General features: G+C 43.3%; 1 protein-coding gene across 1 annotated transcript in view; it reads left to right on the forward strand.

Annotated features, from left to right (window-relative positions):
* LOC118786529 (pleckstrin homology domain-containing family G member 3) overlaps positions 1–25,402 on the forward strand; it is a 70,463-nt gene extending 45,061 nt beyond the window's left edge. Inside the window, exons 4-18 of the mRNA XM_036541621.1 lie at positions 4,234–4,334; positions 7,758–7,827; positions 7,985–8,031; positions 9,584–9,734; positions 10,723–10,854; positions 11,964–12,146; positions 12,239–12,331; positions 12,736–12,822; positions 12,941–12,974; positions 13,251–13,352; positions 14,356–14,388; positions 15,717–15,727; positions 19,113–19,226; positions 20,446–21,991; positions 24,414–25,402. Of these exons, the coding sequence (XP_036397514.1) occupies positions 4,234–4,334; positions 7,758–7,827; positions 7,985–8,031; positions 9,584–9,734; positions 10,723–10,854; positions 11,964–12,146; positions 12,239–12,331; positions 12,736–12,822; positions 12,941–12,974; positions 13,251–13,352; positions 14,356–14,388; positions 15,717–15,727; positions 19,113–19,226; positions 20,446–21,991; positions 24,414–25,399 (3,690 nt within the window). The 3' untranslated portion in view covers positions 25,400–25,402. The remainder of the gene's footprint in view (positions 1–4,233; positions 4,335–7,757; positions 7,828–7,984; positions 8,032–9,583; positions 9,735–10,722; positions 10,855–11,963; positions 12,147–12,238; positions 12,332–12,735; positions 12,823–12,940; positions 12,975–13,250; positions 13,353–14,355; positions 14,389–15,716; positions 15,728–19,112; positions 19,227–20,445; positions 21,992–24,413) is intronic.
* Positions 25,403–26,115: the final 713 nt, after the last annotated feature.

A 26,115-nucleotide genomic window follows, 5' to 3' on the forward strand; every position in this document is an offset into this window, starting at 1 on the left:
AAAACAGACAAGGGTGTTGGTATAGGTAGATCCCAGACTATTTTTTATGTAATAAATAGAAGTATATACGCTGTTTAACGGTGTAATCCAGAGAATGGTTTTTCCTTATCACCTGATGGAAGTGATTTCAGCCTGTAGGAGGAGCTGTTTTTGTCAGTGTAAGGTTTGCTCGGAGACGGCACTCCAAGACGAACAAAGGCGCCTTTTGAGACTCCATCTCCCTGAGATTCCTGCTGTTGATAAGGTCTGCAAGAGCTCCTGTCGGAAACTCAGACTGTGAGGTGGGGGGGGGGGGACTCAGCATTCTGCCAACCATCGTGTGTGACTCCCGTGGTGCTGTGCCAAATCAAGCTGTCACTGTTGGTCACATAGTTAATTTTACTGTGCTTCTTGCTGGAATCAAATTTCCAGGTGCAGCTGCATTTCTCCTTTCTCAACCCCCCCCCCCCCCCCCCCCCCCCCCAAACAATTTTTACACCCTGTCATGACTATCCATGGAAAGGCACTGTGCATGCATAGTAATGTCTTTGACTTATGAAGCACTTCATCAAGTACCAAGTACTCCATCCGTTTGGCTTCCTTAGGATGCCGTAGTGTAGGGGCTCCTGTTAGGTGCTGAAACAGCAAGCCACCCACTTCATAATGATACACTGCTGGCAGGCTCTCCCAGACTTCCTTTACATTTGTTCCATTCTGCGAGCCACACACCCCGAAGCTCAAGGCTCACAGACCTCTGCATCTTTCCAGCCAACATCAACACCTCGGCTCCACCGCTGACTCCACGCCATGCAGAAACAAAGCTCTTCTCACTTTAAACGTGACTTGGAGGAAAAGACCCAGAGATCCTTGAATGTTATTTTCTATACAACCTTTTAAAGAGCAAAACTAGTACAAAACAAATACAGATGTTGAACCTCAGAAGGGAAACGCACAATGTTTTTTTTTTTTTTTTTTTTTTTTTACCTTTTGTTGTTTTTGGGTAAATGCCAGGGTATGGTTTTATTTTTACAAGACCACTATATCATTGAATGTAGAATGAGATATGCTATATGCTTGGGTTCCACGCCTTGGAATTCTGCAAGTGTATTACACAAGTATGCCTTTTCACTACAAAATATTTTTGGGGAGTGCTATTGCATGGAGTACACCATTAGAAAATTCAATTTCACATTTCACCTGTGAACTTCTGAACCACGTTAGTGCCGTATTGATTTCATGCTGCTCTTACAACATAGATCATATTTCCTGCCATGGTTTGGTTGTGCTGTGAATGGAAGTCCCCTTGACAGTTCTCCATTCATCAAGCAGAAACTGCCTCAGATCTCAGGACACCCCGTAATCGCAGGTCTGAACAGATGTGTGACTCAGGTGGCCCCGCCTCAGGCTCCATGGCAACAGCTGCCCCGGATACCCTGGGCAACGACTGCAAGCTTCTGCCAGACTTGCTTTTCTGAACCTCCTTGCCTCTTTGTCACTTCCTTTTGGTTCCCCTCTCTGAGCAGGAATGGTGAATTCCTTTGAAAAACCTTTCCATAATGTACCCTGTGGTTAATCCAAAAGGCACGTTCCTGTACTGACCACTCTGGCCAGTAACACATTTTGCCAAACCTCTCTCACTTCAGAGAGAGCCTTAATGCTCAGCATGTGAGGGTGATGTAGATCATTGTCCATCAGGCATGTTGTGTCTAGAAGTGACCGTGTTCTGTTAGGAAAGGCTAACTATCAGAACTATGTTCACCTGCTGAGAACTATCAGCAGGTGAACAGAGAAACAACATGCAGTGAATCAGACATCAGTCGGAGACTGGGTAATCATCGAGGCAGAGCAGACACAGCTCGTTGGTCACAGGGAGTTCTGCCTCAAGTTTACCGCTTTCACATGTCTGATGGCGGGTTTGAAAGAGGCTGGAATTCGGAGGCCAGCTCCACCGTAAATCCCCACAGCAGACCGAGGGGGTGCCGGGCTTTGTGGTTTTCTCGGCCGTAAACTAGCAGCACGCCCTGCCCCTGTGGTGCAGTAACCTTAGCCATGTGGCGGGCCGCGTGCGGTCATCCCCCTGGCTTCGGCCAGCGTTCCTTGGCGCTTCGCCTCACGGGATAATATTTCCCGGCGTGGTGAGGCGCCGTGCTACGTGGGTTGGTGTACATTATGCTCAGCGAAGCGGAAGGCTGCTTGTGAGGAGCTGTGTTTTGGTTGAGCATGTGCTGTGGAGTGATGTCTGTGTGCATGTGTGGAGATGGAAGGGGACCGTGTCACAGTGGGGGCATGGAGTGCATGGGCACCTCGCTCTGTTTGACAATACGGTCCCCGGGCTTGTGCACCGCCGGTTCCAGCCACCCTTTGCTTTAGATTGGGTGCACCTCTTCCAGCAAAATTATTTTTATCAGACAGTATGGGGAGGAACTGTATATTAACTATATACTATAGATAGCGTATACTATGCATCCACTAAAATGTTGCAAATGTTATTGAATCCTTTTTTCGTATTCCTACTCCTGTAGGAGATCTTATAAGTTAAAGCTCGGATTCAAAGCTCACTGTGCAAATTGAGTCTGGAGATGAGAAATGGACCCCACACAGGAGCCCACCATCATATGATTTTTAACAATATGGTGCCTGTAGGACTTCACTGCGGGGTGAATCTTCTCTGCAGGTCCCATTATGGCTTTGAGTGTTTTTGGCTAATGCTCTCCTTATTTCCTCCAGGAACATGTTTTAGTACTCAGGTACTGAAATGTACAGATTTCACTGAAGTCATGATTCATGATGAAAAACATGGAAAACATGAAACCTGTGACAACTCGTGTTCTCCGACATGGCCAATGAGAAAAAAATGCATATTGATTCTGTCTCTACTGTATCTATGAAACGGAAAGAAAGAATGTGAATGAACTGCACAGACCCATTCAATCAAGGGCAAAAAGATCAGTGTAAGTGGCTGTAGTGTCCTGTGAATGCCAGTCATTCTGGGTTACAGTCTGTAGTCACAGCGCCTGTTTGTGAGGCTATGGAAGTATCCTGCTCTGATACACAACGCATTCCTAAGGAGATTTTCACTGGAGCTGTGTGCATGAATTGAGCTGAAATGCTGGATGAATTAGTGAAATGCAAGGCTGCAACCTGATAGTCCAGTGCTTCAGTCTGTCTGATAATAGAATGATTTTATTCCCAGGCAGGTCTCATCTGCCCAAGAATGGGGCGGATACTGCTTTATATCCTAGCAGTCTGAGCATGCCCATTGCCTCAGTCTCAGAGAGAAATATTCAGGAAATTGCAGTAAACATTTCCATACACCCATGGCCTATTGGTACGTATGTATTGTTATTTCAGAAAGCATATATTACTGTATACGCAGAAAACGGTCAGAATGATTTGATTCTGTATTGCAGCACAGATGACCTGCTACACAGTGGTTGGGATTCCCAGGCTATTGCTGCTGTTCATCTGAAGTGATATGCAGTTTAGCGATACTGTACTAAGTGGACTCTGTGGTAGGAGTGGTCTCTCCACACAGTCATGTGAGGGGAACAGCGTGTCGGGTGGAGCCACAGGACTGGGCTTATCTGGGCAGCAGCCAAAAGAACAGCTAGCGTCTCAGATACAGAATGAGCTCTGAATAGTGTATTAAATGATTACCTCTGAAATTTGAACGCACTTTGTGAAAGACTGGAATTACCCTCTCTGACCCCTGCACAAATTGCATGCTCTTAGTTAATCTGAAAAGCACTGTAGCTGTTTATGTTGCAGATGCCAAAGTATATAACCGAGGATTATTGGATTTTGTTATTAGACAAAACAGTACATATGTCATCAACACTTGAAACTAATAATTATATACAAGTTTAGCAGCACTGACAAAGAATGGTTGCTTTTAAAGTGTGCACACTCCCTCTACTGGCCAGAGGCAGACATGCATTATAGGCATTGGTCATGTTACTTATTTTTACTGTCATCTTATCCATGTGGCTATTTACCACTGAAACATTACAGTAGAAAAAAAGCCTTAATGGGCTTGGTTATTGTATGTTATGTATTATATATAAATATGGCTTTGTGAGTACCTAAACAGTGTGTGTGTGCCGAAATGTCCAGTTCAGTGGGTAAAAGAGGGAAATGCACACAAATGGACATACACACATACACACATACACACACACACACAGCACACAAGGGCTCAATTATCATGACAGCCCAGTGTGATGTTCTGACATCATGACCTGCTTTGTTTTGCAGGACTACCTAGCCCACATCATCGACACAAGCGATCTACCCATCAAGCCTGAACAGGTGTGTGCCCTGTTCGGAAACATTGAGGACATCTATGAGTTTAACAGGTAGGTGGATATCTCAGAAGACCATCTCGTCCAGGGTGACTTATACCTTACTATATACTATTTTTAATAACATGTTCTGTCCATGCAGCTGGCTGTGTACTAAAATACAGTAAACCATCTGGCTTCAACCTTACCTTCTTAACCACCACATGACACATGACACAGCAAAGTCCCCATCGTTTTTCTCTTTTGTCTTGTATAAACCCACTTAAAATCAGTAAGTCTAGAGACATGTTTCATGAGAAATGTTGAGATATAGTTTCCCCCACATCCCTTAATCCATAACCACAATGCAAATCAAAGCATGGATCCAAACCCTTGTATAATTGGAAAGACGGATTGACCTTATAAGAGGGCTTACTGGATTAGGGCTTATCGGCCATTATTATTGATTCTAGTGTAGTTATTTTTAGTTCAATATTTTTTAATGAGGTTTATTACATCGATGGCAGGCTGGAATTCCAGGACAGGGTGAGCCGTGTTTGGACCCATGAATGATGATTTGGAAGGTCGGCAAAGAAGAGGAGCCAAAAGCCAAGAGTCAGGCTAGACCAGCTGCAAAGCGCACTAATGACATTGCAGCATTGGTCCAAGAATGAGATTATGCCAATTTATTGGGATCACAAATAACATTGTGTGCTTTGTTCACTAAAATGTCAGAATAAAGCCTGGCTCTTTCCACGCTATTATTTTGTTACGACTCCAGGAGAGAAGATTTAAAGAAAATCGATGTTTAAACAGCCCTGTCTGTGACAACAGACGCTGACTCTCAGATCCCAGGCCAAAGCGCTGAAGGACGTGTCCCGTTCCTGCCCTGGGACCGTGGGGAAGCTTGCCTTTGAAATACAAATGCTGTGGTCGTGCTGCCTGGCCCCATGTTCCCACTGGTTATCGGAACATAATGTAGACGAAACAATGTAGAGAGCGCCTCTGTTTGCTTTGATGGCATAGCATCCTCTCCAGCCTCTGTCAGGGCCTGATCCTAAAGAGTGATCTTGTCCTTAGTTGCACAGACCACCGTTGTCATGTAGGGCTTCCATGGTGGAGGATGTCCGAACTCCTCTGCAATGGAGTTCTGAATAACATAAAGAGAATGGATAAATGTCCTTGTTGGAGCAACTGAGGGTTGTCTGCCTGTGTGTCTGTGTGCATATCCCTGTGTAGTGGATATTCTCTCCTACCAGAAGGCAAGTTTTACTAGATGGCCTCTAATGAACCGCAGCATTCAGAGGAAGCCTTAAAACACATTTTAAATGAAGACAGGGAGGGAATTGCCCAGGGATATATGCCAATGTTTCACACATCTCTTAAGCACTGTGACTGAATATTGCCAATTAGGTAGAGATGCCCCAAGGGATTCAAACTGCTGATGCACAATTCCATCTGGAGCCTTTCACAGTAAGAATTTTAATAGAGGAGAACTCATATTTGCAAAAAAAAGTGTGAATTTATGATATAGGGCATTTTTGCCTCTCTATCCCAAAGGGTTTGCAACAAGAGCAGTTTCAAACAGTCAGCAAGAAATAAAACAGCATAAATAATCAGTTACCTGGTTCTTATTGTAATAACTTTTGCACTTGGTTGCTACTCATTTCAATTTGTTGTTGTTTTTCGCCTAGGACCACTCCAGTTGTAATCATTTTGGAACAGAAAATTGATGTAATACACTCACTGTTTCACACTTTTTTGGCTTATTCTATTATTTTCCTGTTGGATATGCCTACTCACAGCAGTGTGGAAACCTCCTAAATTAATTTTTCTGCCTTTGGGAGTAAAGCACAAGTATGTTGATTTTCTTTCCCATGGTAATCACCAGGGATATTGTAAAATCTGTGGTCCTAGTGCTTCACAGGGCAGGAAGATTGAGTGGGATTCTCTACAGGTCATTTGTTAGATGGACTTGGATTGGTTATTCACTTAGTGAATCTGAATGACTTTGTCATTATCTTAGATGGATTCATCCCATGTGATTGCTTTTCCTGACTTAGAGAAAATATCCATGTTGAGTGAAACCTGCAGCTGGTCACTTCAGTGATGATGCATGAGGAGGAACATGTGAGGTAGTTTGTGTATCCTGGACTCTTGCCGGTTCTTTAAATCAGGCACTCTGTCACTCAGACCTTTCTTGCATGCTATTGGATGGCAAAATCACATCGCTGAACATCTAATACACGATGTCTGTGGCCAGTTTCAGCAACTTTTGGTAAATTCAGTTCTGATCCAACCATTTTATCTTTTCTCTGCTTTTCCTTTTCAAAGAATGTTCTTGCCGAAGGCAAAACACATATATCTCTAAATCAGAATAAAGTGTGTGGAAATGGATAAGTCAGAACAGAATGCATCATCAAGCCTAAATTTTAATACAATTATAGAATGGTTTATTGTGCACTTTTAGGTTTAGTGGAACTTTGAGTGCAGTTTTATTTTGGGATTGCTGTATTCTGTCAAGAAACACTTACTTTTGCCAAGTCGGGTGTTGTGGATTAAATTTGTCTTCAGCAAGCTTTTTTGGATTTCAATCACACACACACACACACACACACACACACACACACACACACACACACACACAAACACACAAATTTTGTTATTGAAAATGCATATGTATCCTAATTTGCTCTTACCCCAATACAGAACATAGAACATAGAACCCATATTGTTCTTCAGCTTTTTCACATCTTCTGTGTTGCATCAGCTTTGTGTGCCTCCTACCCCTGGCTCTCCACACAATGCTGTCTCTGATCTCCTCATTAAGTCTGTTCCTTTATTTGATTTCTATGAAGGCCCATACAAAAGGATTAGTGATATTAGCCAAGCGTGTTCTAAGAATCTTAATTCACCGTATTTGTTTGTTCCTACACCAGCCCCAGCCCCAGCCCCATGTGAGCTGTGACCTCAGAGTCAGGAATGTTTAGTTTTCCGTGTCATTTCAGCAAATTTACACCTTTGTGTTGTTGTCACCCTTAATAATGTAGTGGATCAAGAGCCGCAGTGTTTGTTGCACTTGAGGTCTGAGATGGTAAGTAAAATGAATGGTTTGGTTCTGGTTGAGTTTGTGCATGTTGAGGTTGAAAGGTCCCTTTGCAGTCGGTTCGTTTGCAGTACTTCTCGTGTGGTTTATTTGCCCCTTTGCCTGCGATTTGTCAGGGGCGATATTGTGCTCTCCATGCATCCTCACTTTGGGGTTACCCCTTTGGATCGTGAGAGCAAAGGTGGGCCTTTGCGCAGAGCCAAATAATCACCAGAGACAAAATATAAAAATAGTGGGAGCAACCACTATCTCCTAAGAGGCTGGTAGCTGATTTTTGCTGTGGGTGAACTCAGGTCATTGTATCGTTGTTTGTCTTCTGCCATCAGTCATTGTGCCACAGGCATCCAGGGCTGTGCACTGCTCTGACGGTGACCCTCTGTTTGCTGTTACAGTGAGCTTCTGCAGTCACTGGACATGTGCGAGAACGACCCTGTGGCCATTGCCAGGTGTTTTGTGGACAAGGTGGGTAAAATTCGCTAACAATAATGAATTGCAGTCTTAATACAGTATGTGTTATGATTTGTTCAGCAAGTTGTTCAAACAATGTAGATGTGTTTGTTTACATATACAGCCAGCCTTTTGAGAAATATTGATCGATGCCTTTCTTTTCTGTTTGTAGAGCGAGTATTTTGAGATCTACACTCAGTACTGCACAAACTACCCCAAGTAAGTGAAAAGATCAGAAACTGCATTTCATCCAAGTCCAGGCATATACAGAGTGAAGGAAGGGAGCGGGGGGATGGGGTCATGTGATGCAGGTGAGGGCCATCACCTGACCAGGGAAACTCAGTGAAATCTCTGCTTGGGTAAACACCAATCCACCCCATGCATGTAGAGGCTCTCCAAGGCCCACCGAAGCCTGCAGAAATTACACGCAGCACTGAACCTCTGAACGCTGTGACACTCCGGGGGACTGTCCTGATTGTAATTAGATTTTTCATTACTTTGATTTACTTGTTGCTGGAGTGTGAAAGCAATTTCTGCTGCATCACATACTGACTCTCCCTGTTTGGGAAAACCTGACCAGGATTTCAGAGGCATGGCTCCCATGTTGGTTTCAAATGTAAACTTCTTTTCCGTATTTGAAACACACCAGTTACACTGGAAGTGGGTACTGTTATGAACTGATAAAGTTCACATGATAAAGCATCTGACTGAAGTTATCACTGGTACTGCCACCTACTGGTGAAAAATATACACTTGTATCTATTGTCAATTAGTCAAAAGGGTAATGTATATAATATAACTGGACACCACCTTAGTGTTCATTTTGTCTTTATATAACTGAAGATAACTGCAAATGATGTACACCTAACAAATCAAATTAGTTCAGAGAAGGAAGAGCTTTGAGTGTAATATATGGGGCTGAGTGACTGTGTGACAGCTGAAAGCACTGAAATGAATCACTCTGAAATGTCAGAGACTCACAGTGCTCCCTGAGTGTCTATCCTTCACCATTTGATAGTGTTTTTATGATTAAAAATTACATCCACGCTCTAGCTCCTGTCTCTGAATGAGTCAGTGACTGACCTGTGTGTCATTCTCGGCTGAGTTCTGAGACAAACAACAGGCATGCATTCGGCACACCATCTTATTCCACACCTACACAGTCTCTGGGAGTGGAGCTATAACTAGGCAGGTGATTTGGGTTCAGGTCAACAGAAGAACCACAGGGAGGGAGAACCAGGTGTGTGTATGTGTGTGTGTGTGTGTGTGTATTTCCCTTTATGGTTTGTTTTGATAAGGGGGATTGTATTTTGATAAAGGGTTTGTTCAGTTGTATTTTTTTCTCCACATTTAATTCAGTGAACTTTTGAACTATATCCTGCCCAGCTAGACTGTGAGCTGGAGGATTCAGTGTGGATTTCAGCAGCACAGTATCTCTTTTCAAACTGCCTGAGGCGATTGGTGAGAAAATGTGCAACTAAAAGTGCCTTCTCAATGCCTGAAAATAGGCAAGTGCCAGTCATGATTCGTCATATTTCAATATGAAATGCAATTCACTTAAAATTGGCCAGTGGAAGAGTGCAGAGAAATGTGGATTGGTTTAGAGTTGAGCGACTGCATGGAGAGGAGAAAATAGTAATGAAGAAATAATCAGAGTGATGGATAGATAGACAGTTGGAAAAGTCTGTAGATGCGTGATTGATGTGCATTGGACTTGTTCCCCAGGGTGCTGGGGTGATTGATGGTGCTCTGGTGTCCTCTATCCCTGCAGCTCGGTTGCCGCTCTGACAGACTGCATGAGGAGCAAGGCTCTGGCCAAGTTCTTCCGGGATCGACAGGCCTCCCTGAAACGCTCGCTCCCGCTGGGCTCCTATCTGCTCAAACCTGTCCAGAGGATCCTCAAGTACCACCTGCTGCTCCAGGTAGACTGTCCTCTCTCAGCCTTTTTTTCCTGTGTCATTTTCCCTCGTCTAGCGATGGAGGATGGGTTGGACTTGGGTGTCTGACTTCTGCTATCCACTGATGACGCTGTGGCTGCTGCTTGACTAACATTGTCTATGGGATTATTTAGGAACATAAATTAGAAGTGCTTAAAAGCAATGCTAACTGTGTCCTGAGTTAATTACTACAGACTTATTTTTATAACGATAACGAGTGTTATTTTGACTTGACGAGGTCGAGACAGTTGCATTTTTAGTTTGGCAAATCCCATCAGCATCAGAGGTGCAGCAGCCGCTTTGCCAAAGCAGTCAAACACGCTGCACTGCTTCAGATTTATAGAATGTCGTATTTGTAAGTCATTCATGGGGTTGCTAGTGTTACCCCCTTTACACGCAACTACCTTTTTACATATATAGCATTTAGCTGCATTTTCATTAAATTTAGTAAAGAGAGCCCACACTTTTGAATGTTTTGCCCTGTCAGCCATGACTGGAGAGCACAGAATGACGCTCGGCACTCGAAATGGTTAAGGTTAGGGTTAGGGTTAGCCAATCAGAGGCATGCGAACGCTTTTGTCACACGGAGCAGAGCACCCCTCCTGTCCCTCTAGCTGATCCAATCTAGCACCAACCATTTGAAAATGCCAGCTATGTTAGAATGAATTAACGTTACATAAATACCGATAGCGGCACCGTTTGTCCAGGAGATTATCGATATTTCAGTACTGACCAGTCAGGAACCAATACCAATTTAGTTCCGGTTCTCAATACCCATCCCTACTCTTACAGCTTCTCCCAGTGTCTCCCAGTTGCAGACTCATCCCGGCTTACCATGCCACTTGCAGCTAAGCCCTCTCCCACCTTTAACCAGCCTGGCCCAGTCTCTCCCAGTCTCTTCTAGCTTTAGTCAGTGTCCTGTATTACTAGCACTGAGAAATGGTCTTCATGCCCTGATCCTCTGCACCTGCAGGAGATTGCCAAGCACTTCGACCCCCAGGAAGAGGGCTATGAAGTGGTGGAGGAGGCCATTGACACCATGACAGGCGTGGCTTGGTACATCAACGACATGAAGAGGAAGCACGAGCATGCTGTTCGTCTGCAGGTCAGGAGCCTCCCCATCCATACAGGCAGGAACAGGCCCATATTCATTCACATGCTTTGTCCTGACACACACGCACACATTCTGTCTCTGATACACACACAAACACATATATACACACATATGCGTGCGCACACACACACACACACACACGCAGACAGGCACACACACATATATATACCCATGAATGCACACACAGACACTTTTGAACATAGACCTCAAGCCCTGTTCCTGTGTCACTGTTCCACTGTCAATACACAACAATTGTGGTTAGGATACAGGTTAAGGTGATCTCAGACTGAGAACAGAGAGTATCCAGAACATTCTAACTTGGACACACACACACCCTCCATGTGTGGCACTGTTCAGTACATAGATCTGAATACTGGCTCTCTGTCCTTCCTGCTCATTGACTCTTCCACTTCCTGTCATCCCTGTTCTCTTCCCACTAATGCGTAATCTTATCATATACAGAAAATTTGTGTTTGCTACTCTATGAACACTGAGTAGCACAGGCAGATACAGCTACTAAACCTGTATGGGGTTGTTTATTGAACAGAAAGCCTCATTCACTCTTTCTTAATAAATTTGTCTCATTTTTTTAACCTTGAAATCTGCATTATATAAAGGCAGAATATGTCATGAACTAGAAATGGATGCATAGAGAAACAAGGCTAGTTACACCTAGCTGTACTGCTGCTAAAACTACTTAAAGTGCATTTAAGGATAAATGGTGATTGTAGAAATGTAGATGTGGTTGTGTCCTGACAGCCTTGCAAGCTGCTGGCACTAATGAAACTCAGACACTTCATGTCATTCCTGTATTCAGGAAACTTGATATTTTCCCAAATTAGGCATAAACTAGCTTTTTTTCATTTTCTGTAATTAGACTGTCAAGGCCTCTTGCCGGTGACAAAGTGTTGCAAAGGAGTGGTTAGTGTGATCTCAGTTCTCAGAGGTGTGTGAAGATGCAAAAGCCTCACAGGAAGTACTGTGATCTTGCAGTTGTATGAACAAACGTCTGATAAGGCAGTGGGAGAGTGAGTGAGTGGTCTTCACTAGCTGTTTGCAGTGCAAACACATTTTACTAGTATGCATGCCTTCTTATGTAGGAGGTCCAATCACTACTCATTAACTGGAAAGGACCTGACCTCACCACCTATGGGGAGCTGGTCTTGGAGGGCACCTTCCGTGTCCACCGTGCCAAGAATGAGAGAACGCTCTTCCTCTTCGACAAGATGCTCCTCATCACAAAGAAGAGAGGGGAGCACTATGTCTATAAGACACACATCTCGGTAAGGACACTGCGCAGTCCACAATGCAGTACCAGCCGCATGTTTCAGTGAATTCCGCTCCTTGTAACATTGGCTAATCCCTGTGATCTCAGTGCTCCACCCTGATGCTGATTGAGAGCACCAAGGACTCCCTGTGCTTCAGCGTTACCCACTTTAAGCACCCAAAGCAGCCTCATACAGTACAGGTGAGTGGACACATGCTACAGGTCATAAAGTCCATTTTTCCCTTAGTGATACAGTGTCCTTGCATTATTATTTTTCCCACAATTGATTTACTCTCATGTAACTCCCTGTTGTATCCATATCTACATTTACCCATAAAAATACATTAATGTCGTTGACTCTTATGTCATCTTGAAGGTGTTGCATCATTTTGGTTGATTCAGACTACTATAAGATAGGAATGCCTCTGCTCATATAGGGTGTTTTAAATATGTGCAGACCAGAACTCCTTACTCTTAAATATCCCCTCTTATTATGAGTTTCTTATTATGAGTTTGCCAGGTGCTACTGCACCCTGGAACAGGTGTAATGATGTGTTAGAAGAACCAGAACGCAGATACACTGTTTCCCTTCTTTATTCCCACAGGCTAAGACTGTTGAGGAGAAAAGACTGTGGGCCCATCACATTAAACGGCTCATTTTAGAAAACCACCATGCCATCATTCCACAGAAGGTACACACTTGGCCTGCTTTTCTGCAATGGTTTCCGCACATTCAGTTTACTGTTCATGCCGTATATGCACGCAAAGAATGAAACAAGCAGTCTCAAGAGTCTTATTTCCTTCTGTCAGGCAAAAGAGGCCATTCTGGAAATGGACTCCATATGTGAGTATCAAAGTCAACCTGTTCGCTGCTAATAGATTGGATTTTGGTTACCTATTAACAGACATAGGGTAACAGCAGTTTATCACTGCTAATGTTTTGTACTGAGAGTAAGAGTACTGGTGACATAAGAAACAGGCAGGAGTTGCATGGTGGCTGCTGCAGGATACGTGTGAAGGCGTGCTTGGACGTGCAAGATATAAGATACAAGACTGTTTCTTCTCCAGAAACTTCATACTACTTTCAGCACCCTGATCGATGCTGTTTCCCTCTTCCCAGACCCATCAAAGTACCGGTACAGCCCAGAGAGGCTGAAGAAGGCGGTGTCCTGCCAATCAGATGATTTCCCAGGAGGAGGGCGGCAAGGAAGGAGGCAGTCAGGTGAGCAACTGTTTGTTCTCTCAAAGCTCTTCTTCTCCTTTGGGCTTTCAGCTTCTATTCTCAAACTTCTCTTCATTAAATATCCCGTTCTGGTCAACAACACAGCCCTCCGTCATCTGGCTTGAGTTTCCAATACTCTGCTAGCAGTCCATTTTTGACTGATTTCATTGCCTCATGCTTCAAAATTATCTGGAAAGCAGCCATTCTCAGAGCAAAGGCTGCCTCTCCTTCAACTATTTCATATAACAGTATTAAAAACATAAAAAGTTGTAAAGTGTTGTCTAATGTATATTGTCCTCTAAATGTATGAACACACAGAACTGAGAGAAATGGTGGAAGCTTTCAGTGAAATAAATGCATTATGAGGCATAAGATTTTTTTGTGACTGAGGTATAATTAGATTACCTCATAAAATTGCTTCAGTTACTGTGCAAGCAGAATATAATAAAATAGAAATACTATTGCAACAGGGGATATTGGGTTGCTGCTTGCAACAAACATATAAACAAGTAACAAATGGACAAATGCTATTTATATACAATAAAAAGCACCGTTAATTAAAAAATGTAATAGGTGAATTGTCTTTCTACTTTTACGACAGCATATAAAATCCACAACATTCATACACACATTAATCTTGCTTTTAAAAAATTTGAGAGCTGCTAGCACAAATAGGTGCCTGAACCATTCAGCTGAGTCTTTGGACATTATAAATGCAATGTATTAAATTTCTGCTGGTGCCACATTATTGTTGTGTGAAGTAGGTCTGCACTCAGTATAAATGCTGTTTGTGAATAATTTACCTCTGGACAGTTACTCCCAAAGGATCGGAGGCCTATGCTGATAATGGAACCAGCTTGCTTAATTAATTTGTTTATCCTGTTTGTGTCAAAATGAGGATGAAATTTGAATGTCAACAGTAAAAACATCAGTAAAAGTGTTTCCTTTTGTGTTTCCCTCACAAATACACTGACAACCGATTTCTGTCATTTCTTCCTCTCAGAACCAGCCAAGCAGATCATAAAGAGCACCAAAGGTAAGCGAGTAAGAACACACCCCATTTGTTTACTCATAATGACCAATGACGCCTCCAACTGAAATGCATTTCCAAGATGGACAGGCTACAGTAATTGAAAACAGAGATTCAATTTAAGCACTCCTTATAGGAGCTGGCTTCAATTTGCATGCTGTATGCTGAAGAGAAGTTTTTTTTTTCTTTTTCTTTTTTCCAAAGACCCACTCAGTGGATGTGTAGGGGAAACAGGGTGTGGTGATTATAGACACATCACAGACTAACTCAGTTGTGGAATATTGGTGGCTCCGGTCATCACTGTTAATTATGAGGCAGCATTTTTTTTTTTTTTTATGTTGAGGCGTGTCCACACTTCACATGTTAACAAGAACACAGTGGGTTGTAGCTGTGTTCAGTCTGTATGGGGTAGGTGACTGCAGACAGGCCTGCTGCTGGCCAGTTTGCACAGACCTGTGCCCAGTGAGCAGTATGCCCCAGCATACAGGACCATCATGCTCCACCCACTGTCAGCCTGGCTTCAAAGGCAGCTTTGGTAGTAGACAGCTCCCGCACCGTAGTCCTCTTGAGGAGATCAAAGGCCAGGCTCTCTCCTCCTCTGCCCACGCAAATAATGATGTTAATAACGTGTTGCATTATTGAAAGTCTCTGTGATGCTTTTGCTCTTTTCGGTTGTCATATTCGTTTTTGGCCTCAGATCAGTAGCTTTCCTCTTTTGTGAATTCTAATTTGCCAGCAATGAAAGGGAAAGCGAAGCAGTTTTTGTGTAAGCCATTCTTTTTTACACCTCCCACTGCATGCAATTTGGACGCAAGTTTAATGAAGATGTCATTTTCGTTTATGTTCTTCTGGTGTTTTTAGTAAGGGAGGGGGGAGGACTTGTCCAAGCGAATTGTCTTGAAGCTGATTGAGATTCTGAAAGAACAGTGTGTTATTCACATTTTTTAATGATACAAATACAGGGAGGTTTTTCAATCTTCAGAAGATTACATTAATGTCTTAAGGATTTGGTTTTCAGTGACTGGTACATGAAGGGCTTGAAGAAATTGCAAATGTGTAAATGTCTAAATATGTGTCTAGGTGGGAAAAAAGCATTTTAAATGGGAAGTTTACAGTAAGATTAGTTTATATATCTCAGAACAGCTCATTCCATAGAACAGATTGAAAGAGCAGCAAAGTTAATTAGTAAGAAGGAGATACCATCTGTATGTCATACATTTTACATAATCTGGTGTAGTGCCCATGTGTTTATTGCTATTTACATGTACTGATTCTCATTTGATGTTTCCCTCTTCTATTTTTCCTTTCCCCCATTATCTACATGCATCCTGCAGCTATTCTCAAGGTAAGCCCTGATTTATTAGCCTGAACATTTCCAGTACATGATTTTGACAAAGTCTGTATTTACCCTGCTGTGCTGGCTCAGGATTCAAGGTTCAGCACGTCAGCTTAATTATGATCATGATTTCCAGTGTGCTTCAGAAAGATAACCTCCACGTGGGTAAAGGGAGTGAAAGTCTGTTTCGCACGGTGGAAACAGCCGAACCCAAATGAAAGAAAATGCAGACCTCAGACTAATTTAAATGCGCGGGCCCAAGTGGGTCACGAAAGGTGAAGGTTTTGTTGTGCTGGATGAAATGGAACGGCATGTCATTTTCTCTGTGGTTGTCAGACGGTTAAAGTCCTTCTTGCAGCACCTTTTGGAGTCTTGAATATCCACACATCACCTTGCATGGGCCACATCTGTACACAGCCATGATCACCATGCTCTCACCCTGTTCTCCAACCAGGTCTTCATTGCGCTCCTCACCGCACTTCCATCAGTTCTGTTGTGTTCTCTCTTTATCGGTTACAGTGAGAGGCCAGGTGTGATTCAAAATTTCACTATCTAGTCTATTTACTTAGCCCCCACATATCCCTCATTAGTTTGCATTAAGCAACTCGTGATGTGAAAAGTTACCACATGGTAAAGATACCTTCATCTCTCATTGTTCAGAGATTCAGCCAAGATGGCATGTGTAATTTTATGCTTGATCCCAGGCGTTTGCTTCCCTGAGCTGGCATTGTAAGGGACTGCGGACCCATCACTCTCAGCTATGAGTGATTCATTTCCTCATGCAGATTTTCTGAAGAGACACTGAACGGTGCAGAGCAAAAGTAAAGAAGTCTGGTAGTCCCATAAAAGGAAAAGAAGCCTTTGGTTTGAACAGATTAATGGAATAACAGATTCACACAGCCTAGCAGAAAAGCCATAAATATAAACAACACATCTGTACTTGCAATTTGCGTCTTGGAATTCTTGGATTTTCCACTTTCAATGTAAACAGAACCAATTTGTCACCTTTCCATTACTCTTGGGTACAGTACCAGAAGTCTGATCACAATGTGAAAGCACTCTCAAATTCACCTGAGAATGTCTAAATTTAACTCATTTTATTCAACAATGCACTGGGTTAAATATAATTTATCTGCCATACAATTAAAAATGTCAACACAATGCTCACTGTATGAGCATTAGCAATTTGAATATGGGATGGAATCACGAAAGCTGCAAAGAAATGGCATCTCTCTTGAAAGTAAATGCAGCTGCAGTCAAATTGTGTCTATGAGAAGGCCTCTTGATAACGACACAAAATCTCTGACTTCACACTACAGCACGCAGACAGTGAAGGAGCCCTGCAGTCCCACAGGCGCTCTCTGCAGGCCGGAGCTAGTGTCAGCACCCTGGGCTCAAGCCTAGGAGAGCCTGAGGCTGAGAGGCCTAGTGTGGAGGACGATGACGAAGAGCTGGGCCACAGAAAGGACTCGCTGGAACAGCTGAGTCCTAGTGACAGTGAGGAGCCTAGGCCAGGGACGCCGCCCTGTGAGGGTGGGGTGGAGCAAGAGGAGGAGGAGGAGGGAGAGAGTGACAAGGACGATATTCTGATGGGGGACGACCAGGTAGCCGACTTTGCCAGCTCAATGCTGGCCGCCATCTCCTGCTGGCACTATAGGGCCAGGGCTTTGCTTTTCGCTCGGTTCACAACGGTGAGGCCCTCTGCCACCAACGGGTTTCCTATTTTAAACCCCCCCCCCCCACCTCCCCTCTCCCTCCAGTCCATTGCCTGGTCATTCATCACCCTTCGCTTGAGCTCTCACACCACAGTATAATCCATTATTGCAACAAACTGAGTCCACGAACACTAACTAATGCTTGCGAATGAAAGCATCTCGATAATACATGGACCACATCGTTCACTGGCTCCCACGTTTAACCACTGCATGGACTAAACCCACCAGGAATGATGACCACTAACAAGAGTTATTGTTGAAGTATATGCTCCAGCTCAAAGTAAGGGTGACTACCCAGTCCCTGATGGAATAAATTGCAATTATGAATGTATTAGTCCTAAGGAGGTTTATTAAAGGCGCAGATCATATTGATGTATGTGCATGAATGCCATACAACAATGTGATACCTAGTGTCACCATTAGCCTCAGGATGATGCAGTGTTTTCAGATGAAGGTGTGGCTAAATTCTGTATGTTCTGGAATTAATTTTCACCAAGATGAAGCATTTCACAACCACTGAAAGAAACATAGCTACTGTAATTGCTCAAAGCAGGTGAAACAGTCCAGTGAAACAGGGCTTTGGCCTTTTTCACAACTGTGTATTGCAGTGCCTCACATTCTCAGGAAGGGGTGGTCACCCTGTATGTTTAATTTAACTTGTTTGATGCATGGCCTGCATGAATGTTCAGATTTGACACCCCTGTCTCTAATTGTCACAGTTTTGTGGTTTGGAGTAGCTTGTGTGGATTTTTTTTCTCAGGAGAATGAAATCAAATAAAAACAAGTTACCTTATTTTTCCATTGTTGATGTTACACTAATATCTTTTTGACTTGAAAAAAACACAATATTAAATACCAGATTATGTTTAGAACAGTTTTCCAAACTGATGTTTTTGATATTAGAAAAGGTATTCTTAGAGAAATCATTTGTAATAATAATGCTGCTTTACTCACACAAAGAGAGGGTAAAAAGAAAGCATTGTGTTCACAGAACAGAACAGTACATTACCATGCCTTTGAGCACTAATAATCTGCAATCAGATCTGGTGTGCATTAAGAGGATTTTTTTAATGAAGTCACACAACCTGCAGCAACCCAAATGGCTCATTTGAAAAAGTCAAGAAGAAGCCCAAAGTCCCTGGGACCCTGATTGATACAATGTGTTACAGCCAGCCACTGATACAATTATAGTAGGTCTTGCCTTAACCTAGCCGGTGTAATGGTCCCCTAAAATCAGTCCACTGCTTTCTCAAACCAGTGCATTTTCTCTTTTTTCTGTTTATACAATGTCAATCATTGGACACTGTCAGTGGAATTAACTGGAGCCATTGCAATGTTAGGAGATAAACTAAAATATTCCCTTCTCTAAAGGGCAGTTATAATAAACAAAACAAGAAATACTTATTGAACTTTTGCGGTGTAAGTAGTACCTATTCCTGAAATGCATACCATTGTTTTTAAGCATCTTTAGACGATGTATCCAGCCACCACTAGTATGCATGCAATTGCTAGCAATTGTACTACCAGAATCAGAACTGTCGGAACACAAGTGTAATTATTGTATCTCCGAGAATATGTGGGTTCTTATCATCCTCAAACAGCACAGACCAACAGGTGCCATAACATTGTGGATTTTCTGTATCCTTCAATCCTTTCATACATTTTATTACTACCCTAAGGATGAAGATGGGTGTGACGTCACTGAAGAGAATGGTCTAAAGAGTGAGAGCAGCCAGTCACCAGGTCAGAATGAGATTTATGAGACCGAGAATGGCAGTTCTGCAGCTGAACAGGTAAAGTCATACTTGGAAGATTATATCAATAGTGTTGCATAGATTCTGTGCATAATGTGTTCATCTGTCCAATGAGACATTTGGGCTAAGCATAAAAATGCAGAACAGTTTCACGTATGCAGCCAGAACTTAAGGCTGTGATTCGACCAATCTGCTTTTCTCACTCCGCAGTGTTCTTACTTACGCTGACTTTAAGTAGATATTCTGGCCAAGCTCGATCACAGAAAAAAATGTTAGTTCATGTAAGTGCTGTCTGGGTCTGTTTGCAAATATCCACTGTAAAGCTCAGCAGAGCATTTGTAAAACACAGGCTCATTCAATACATCTGCCAGTCGTCCCAATGGGAATGTTGTCATTCAGGTAGCGTACTGTCAAGCTGGGATTTGTCTCTGTTATCACAGTGAAAATGGCCTCCTCCTGTGTAGTTGCTGTCATTACTGACTTCAGTGAAGCAAACTCTCTGATAGGAGAGGTTTCTTCTGGCCTCCACAATATACACCTGTTCTAAAAACAAGCATCCTTTTGGATGCCTCCTTTTCCCCAATCTTGCGCTCTTAGTTCTAATTGGTTCCTTTGGAGAGGGGCGTCCTGTCAGACAGAACACCCTGTTGCAGTTGTGCCTTTTTAGATTAATTAATTAATCGCTAGTACTACAAAGAAAACATCACAGCAGCAAAAAATTAAACTTTAATATATAACACAACTCAGAAACAAGGCATGTACTAGTCAGTGGTAATCTCATTTATTTACCCATATGTCTGGTTGTTAACATTTTGCCGGCATGGATTTTCATCCAAGTATTTGCACCTTTAACACATTTTGGCTGACTGTCACATGATCATGTTAAGTAATTGAAACAGATCCTGAATTGAACTCATTCATTGAATTCATCTTAATCATTTAAGATAGAGATTAATCGGTATTACAGATTGATTTCAAGTGTACAAAGTAACAATAATTTTTAGAAGAACTTTTACTTTAATCTCTATACCAGCAACAACATCCCTCCACAAACAAATTTCTTTCAAAAAACATCTATAGCAACTAATTGTTAAGAGATGAAAAATCCTTATCAGTGTCAAAATGGTAAGATCAACCAAACCTTATTAACAGCTCAATTGAGACAAAAATGCATACAAAAATGCATGTCACCAAGACCTGGGTTATTAAACAGTGTAGAGTGTTGACTTTTACTCATCCTCATTCTTTCCCATTTTAGGCCCCAGAAGAATGGTTACATCCTCAGCCAGGGGCTAGAGAGGAAGATATCCCCTCAGATTCAGAACCTGTTGCCATGGCCACCATGCCCGTGGATAGCCACCAGGACCTAGAGATGTCAGAGCCTGAGAAGGAACAACAAGAGGACGAAGAGGAGGAGGAAAAGGAGAAGGAGGAGAAGGTGGAGGAGCCAATCATTCCCCAGCAGGAGCAGGTGAAGGGGCTGACCAGCGGGGAGTCGTCAGAGGACGAGGAGGAGGAAGAGGAGGGAGCCGCGCCGGAGATGGAGCCCAGCAGCATCCTGCCGCCGTCCGTGCTGGACCAGGCCAGTGTCATCGCGGAGCGCTTCGTCAGCAGCCTGTCCCGACGGAGCAGCCTGATCGCAGACGATGCGCGCTCCCCCAGCTGTCCCTCGCCGCGGCTGGGCAGCAGGAGCGGCAGCGCCCTCAGCCTCAACGCCGAGGCCCAGGACAAAACGCAGAGGCTCAACAGCGCCTCCTCTGAACCCCCGCTGATTCTGCTCCACCAGGACTCTGCCGCCTCAGGGACCGACCCCACCGTGCTCTCCCCCAGCTCGGACAACCTTTTCGAGGTGGACCGAGGATCTCAGAGGAGGCGGGACTCCACCCTCTCCAAGAAGGACAGGCTGCTCATAGACAAGATCAGGAGCTACTACGAGCACGCCGAGCACCAGGACGCCAACTTCAGCATCAAGCGCAGGGAGAGCTTGTCCTATATCCCCGCTGGCCTGGTCAGGAACCTTAGCAGCCGGCTCAACAGCATTCCCAAGAATGAGGCTGTTGCTGCAGAGAAAAAGGCTGTGCCCAGTGTCCGTCCTGCCTCTTGGATGGTGTTTAACCTGCCAGGCATGGATAAAGCTGAGAAAACAACGTCCTCTGAGTCAGATGCTGACATGACTGTGGATGGCCAGAAGTCTAAGCCCGTGTCTCTGAGCCTCAGCGACATCCCCATCAGTGACGAGGAATTCCGGCCCTCCAGCGAAATGATCAAGGTGTGGCAGGACATGGAGGAGAAGGTCAGCAGATCCCCGGCAGAAGCTCAGAGTTCCTTAAACACCAGGGAGGATGCTCCTTGCAGGGGAGCTAGCCCAAGCCTGTCCCGTAAGGGCCAATCTGGCAACGGGAAGCCTGCGGGAGAATACAGTGAGCCTTTGATGATACTTGAAGAATGTGACCTGAGCACCATTTCAGAGGAGTCCTCCATCCCTTCGCCAGTCAAGGCCTCCCCAGGCAGGGAGGTGGGTCTTGGGCGAGCGGGCAGCCTGAACGAGACCCATAGGTCGCAGCAGGAGGGCAGGGTCTCTCGAGCGCCCATCCCCAGGGTCATTAGCCTAAGGGCGGATGTGGAGGAGGACCTGCTCCTTCAGGACATGGAGAAGATGAAAAACAAGGTGTTCCAGTTGGCCCGCCAGTACAGTCAGCGCATCAAGAACAGCAGGCCAATAGTGAAGCAGAGGGCCAGGGAGACAGAGAGCTATTTTATCAAGAGGAACCTGCCCTCTGTCCAGGAGGAAAGGGAAGACAGAGGTAGGGAATTCTAAATTATTTAAATTATTACTTTGGATGTGGAACCTTAAGCCCTCAAGGTTTTAAAAACCAATGACACTGTACACAGATTATTTTTAATTACCAACAGGGCAGTAAAGGCTTTGATGTCTAACCACAGCAAAAGGGTATTACTTTTTAATGTCAAACCACAAAGACATTTCACACAGGAACAGATGCATAGTATACACTTTGGCTTACAAAAATAGTTTGTTCTTTTCTCTAAGATTGAATTTATAATTGGCAGCTTGTTTTATGACAGGCAAAGGCCATGTCTACCTTGAAATCAGTCTTGTCTGGGTTGTGACATTCTGTAATGTGGTTTTAAAAAAATCAAATCCTTAATCATAACAAACTTGGTCATCAGTCATTCTCCATCTGTTCAAATAGGCTAAGACAGAAGCTTGTAGAGTCAGCTGTGACCATCAAATTGCCTGCCCACCAAATGTTGCCAAGCGCAACAGAGAATTAATTGGACTAAAGAGTAAAAATCAGTCTCCATAAATTCCTGACATGTTTCCAGAAAGAGCAAGAACTCATAAAAACAAACCAATGTGTCTGCTTTTAATCCTTAAGCATTTTGTCTGATTAGTTTGAGTGTGGTTTTTTGGTGTTTCTTTGCAGAGGCATTAAAGCACCATTAAATAACATGAGTAGGGGTGGAATATGTTTTTTTTTTATTATTATTATTTGAATGTATACATCATTTACAGAGAGATACAAGTAGTTTATGAAATATCTATTATCCCACACTAAATAATTTGCTAAGATTTGTAGTATACACTGCAAGTATCAGTCAGTGAGAGACAAGCAACATGTGACGAATGGCACACCGTAAAGGGTGCATGAAGTGATATAAGGTGAGGTTAATGTGTAGCAAGTCATGGTCAAATGAAAAGTTCCTGTGGAAGTTGTTTATGGTTTATATCCAACATGGCTGCTATATCATTTGAAGGGGGAAGCCTTCAGTTTAGAAGAATCTTTACAATTTTTTTGATTAATATGGCCAAATGGTTAAATGTATTCATTAATTGTCATGAGTCATCTCATAGCCTGCTCATAGCAAGTACTGTTCCAGCCATTTCAGGCTGTGGGTCCTCATTTATATTTTATATGTCTTTGTCTGTATTGTAATTTGATTGGCTTCTGGAAACCGTAGTTTTTCATTGGGTCATTTGAAATTGACAAACTAATAGAGGACCACAGAAAGCTCATGTATATCAGCATGACAAAGGTACCAGCAGTCCAAAATGTCATGTCAATATTGTGCCTGAAATCAGTTACTGTAATATAGACTTGCAAAATTATCTAGAGATGGCCGGAGATGGCTATTGGCATAACTGCTACAGACAGTTGCTGATTTAGATCACACCTTGGCAATAGACATTTTATTTCTCATGGTAAAAAAGGATCTGAAAAGGCCTCTATCACAAAAGATGTCCCTCAGAGTTCTATACCTGGCCCCTTCCTGTTTACTATTTACATGCTGCCCCAGAAAATCACATGCAGTCATGTGTTTTTCTGCTGGTGATATTTAAATCATCTCAACACCAATCTTTACCTGAGCCTTCCTCTGCCTTCATTAATGTCCTGTCTTCATTATGTTAATCACTGGATGAATGCTGAACTGTGACAAAACTGAGGTCATGCCCCCCAGAATATTTCTGTCCATAATTGCTTACTTTAGTTTGACTATTAATGAGTCAGTGGTCTTGGCTTGATCTAAGGTCGCCTTTGATTCCACACTATTTTGAATGTGAATAAGAGGCATAGCGTGTCTTCGGTTCTCACTTTCTGCAAGAATAGTGGGACAGTGAGAGGCTAAGGCCCTTTCAGTGGTATCTCAACTACACTTCTGGATAGGCTTCAGTATTTTTCAGAATCCGCTGCGCCACATAATCTGCATTAAATAAAGTCTCGAATACATGTTTTTTTTTCCAATGACTTTGCATGAAATTGTTGAAGTAACGTGTTACAGTTATGTGTCTCAGAAGCTCACTCACAACTCACTATGCCTAAAAATAATCTAAGCTCTAGGCCCCACAGAGCACAGTGATTGGCCTCTAAACATTGGAATTCATTACCTGAAAAGACTTGAGATTGTAAGAGCATTATCTCTTATCCCCTTTATCTCTAAGAAAAGAACTCCTCTGTTTAACCAGGCATATTTTTGTTTTTGCCTCTTAATTTTTTACCACCTTTGTTCTAACTAATTTATATGTTTTATATATTTTTCTGTTTTTTTATTTATGCTGTCTCTGTGTCTTACAAATGTGCTGTTGTGTTGTTTTTGTTTTCTTTTTTTCCGGTGCATTTCTATTCTGACTATTTGATATGATTTTACATTCCATGTGTTTCATAAACTTGTTCATTAATGTCCACTTCCTCTCTGTTTTTGTTGCAGGTAAGTCCAACCTGACACTGTCCCTGAGCCCCTATGACCAAGTTGTCCTTCAGGAGTTGAAGTCCCCCAGCCCGGTCCACACCCCAAGATCTGTGTCCAGCCCCCGGGTTCTGTCGCCCAGCCTCCAGCATTCCAAGAGCCCACTCAGCCCTGCGCTGACTGAGAGCTTCAACTGGCCAGATGTGCGCGAGCTACGCTCCAAATATGCTCCCCGGAGCCCCGATAGCGCCCCGCCACGCCCCTCACCTGTGAGCCGTAGCTGCTCCGTGCCTGAGAAGATGCTGGAGTCTGACCCAGCAGGGCCCAGTGCTACATGGAGGCACTCTAGCTACTCTCCAAGCTCCAGCTGCTACAGCCCCCTGGACACTAAGGCAGAGCCCACCAGCCCCTCTGAATCCCCAGTCTACAAGCCCCATCTGAACATGGCTTCCGGAGAGGGAGAGGGAAGACCTGGGTATCTCTGCAGGTCAGGCTCCCTGGATCACAGGTTGAACGCACTGGACATGAACGAACTGAACCGCATCCAAGACAATAACACTAACAGCAGCTACTACATCTCCGGCCAGGCCTCCTTGCCCAACCAACACAAGGTCATTGTTATGGAGAAGCTTGCTGCGGCCGAGTCATGGCGGAAAGAAAAAGAGGGAAAAAGAGAAATGGAGGTGAAGGAAGAGGCTGATGAGAACTATGTGCAGATTCGCTCCCCTACCTCCCACGAGAAAATCTCTATCATGGCCGTCATTGACCGCTGCAAGGCCTACCAGGAGTCGGACGAATACCGACAGAGGGAGGAGAGTGGGGCTAAGGCAGACCAGGACTCCAGAAGCAGGAAAGAGATAGACCAAAGCCGAGGATCCCTCCCCAATGACCTAGATACTTCTCAGAAATCAGTCGTGAATTCGGGAAAAAAGATTGAGAGTAGCCAGCACAGCTTGGTGAAAAACCTAAGAGAAAAATTTCAGAACTTGAGCTCTAACACTCTTTAAAACATTTTTGGAACTTTTTTTTTTTTTTTTTTTTTTTTTTTACAAACATTGTACGAGCCTTGAAATCAGCCTACTAACTTCGTCCTCCAGATGGGTCTGCCTTTCGGGCTGATACTTATCGTTTGTGCTAAATGCAAATTACTGTAAAACCTTGAAATGGAGAAAATGTGCTCAAGTGGTTCCAGCTTATGTACCGGTTACTGTTGCTGCTTCATTATAAAAGTGTGTCAGCCTCATGCTGTGCCAGTATGTTTATACATATCATCTGTCAGATTTCCTTGTGGCAACCTCATTTTGTATTCTTTCTCAGCTTTCATTTCTGCATTTGCCATATTGGTTTGACTACATAATGCACAATTAATGGACAGATGGTTCAGGTCATTCATTTTGCATTAACAGGTTTTCTCACGTGGATATTGTAACCTGCTGGCTTAATGAGCAGTGCCACGTTTACAAATTTGAGAATATACTGATCAGCCAAAAATAACATTAATAATCCAAATGGTAAGGTTTTAGTTTTTTTTTTTTTTTTTTTTTAGTTGTAGTTTTGAACTGTCAATTTTATGTGTAAATATTTGTATATTTTCCACTTCTCTGCATATCACTACAGCTGTAAAGCATATTTATATATTCATCTGGTTGTTGATAGGAAGAGAGTGTTAGTGTTACATGTTTAAAGCACATATGTAAATATGGGGAAGTAAGTGAATTGTTTC

The sequence above is a fragment of the Megalops cyprinoides genome, chromosome 12 (genome assembly GCF_013368585.1).
Source record: "Megalops cyprinoides isolate fMegCyp1 chromosome 12, fMegCyp1.pri, whole genome shotgun sequence".
Classification (NCBI taxonomy): domain Eukaryota; kingdom Metazoa; phylum Chordata; class Actinopteri; order Elopiformes; family Megalopidae; genus Megalops; species Megalops cyprinoides.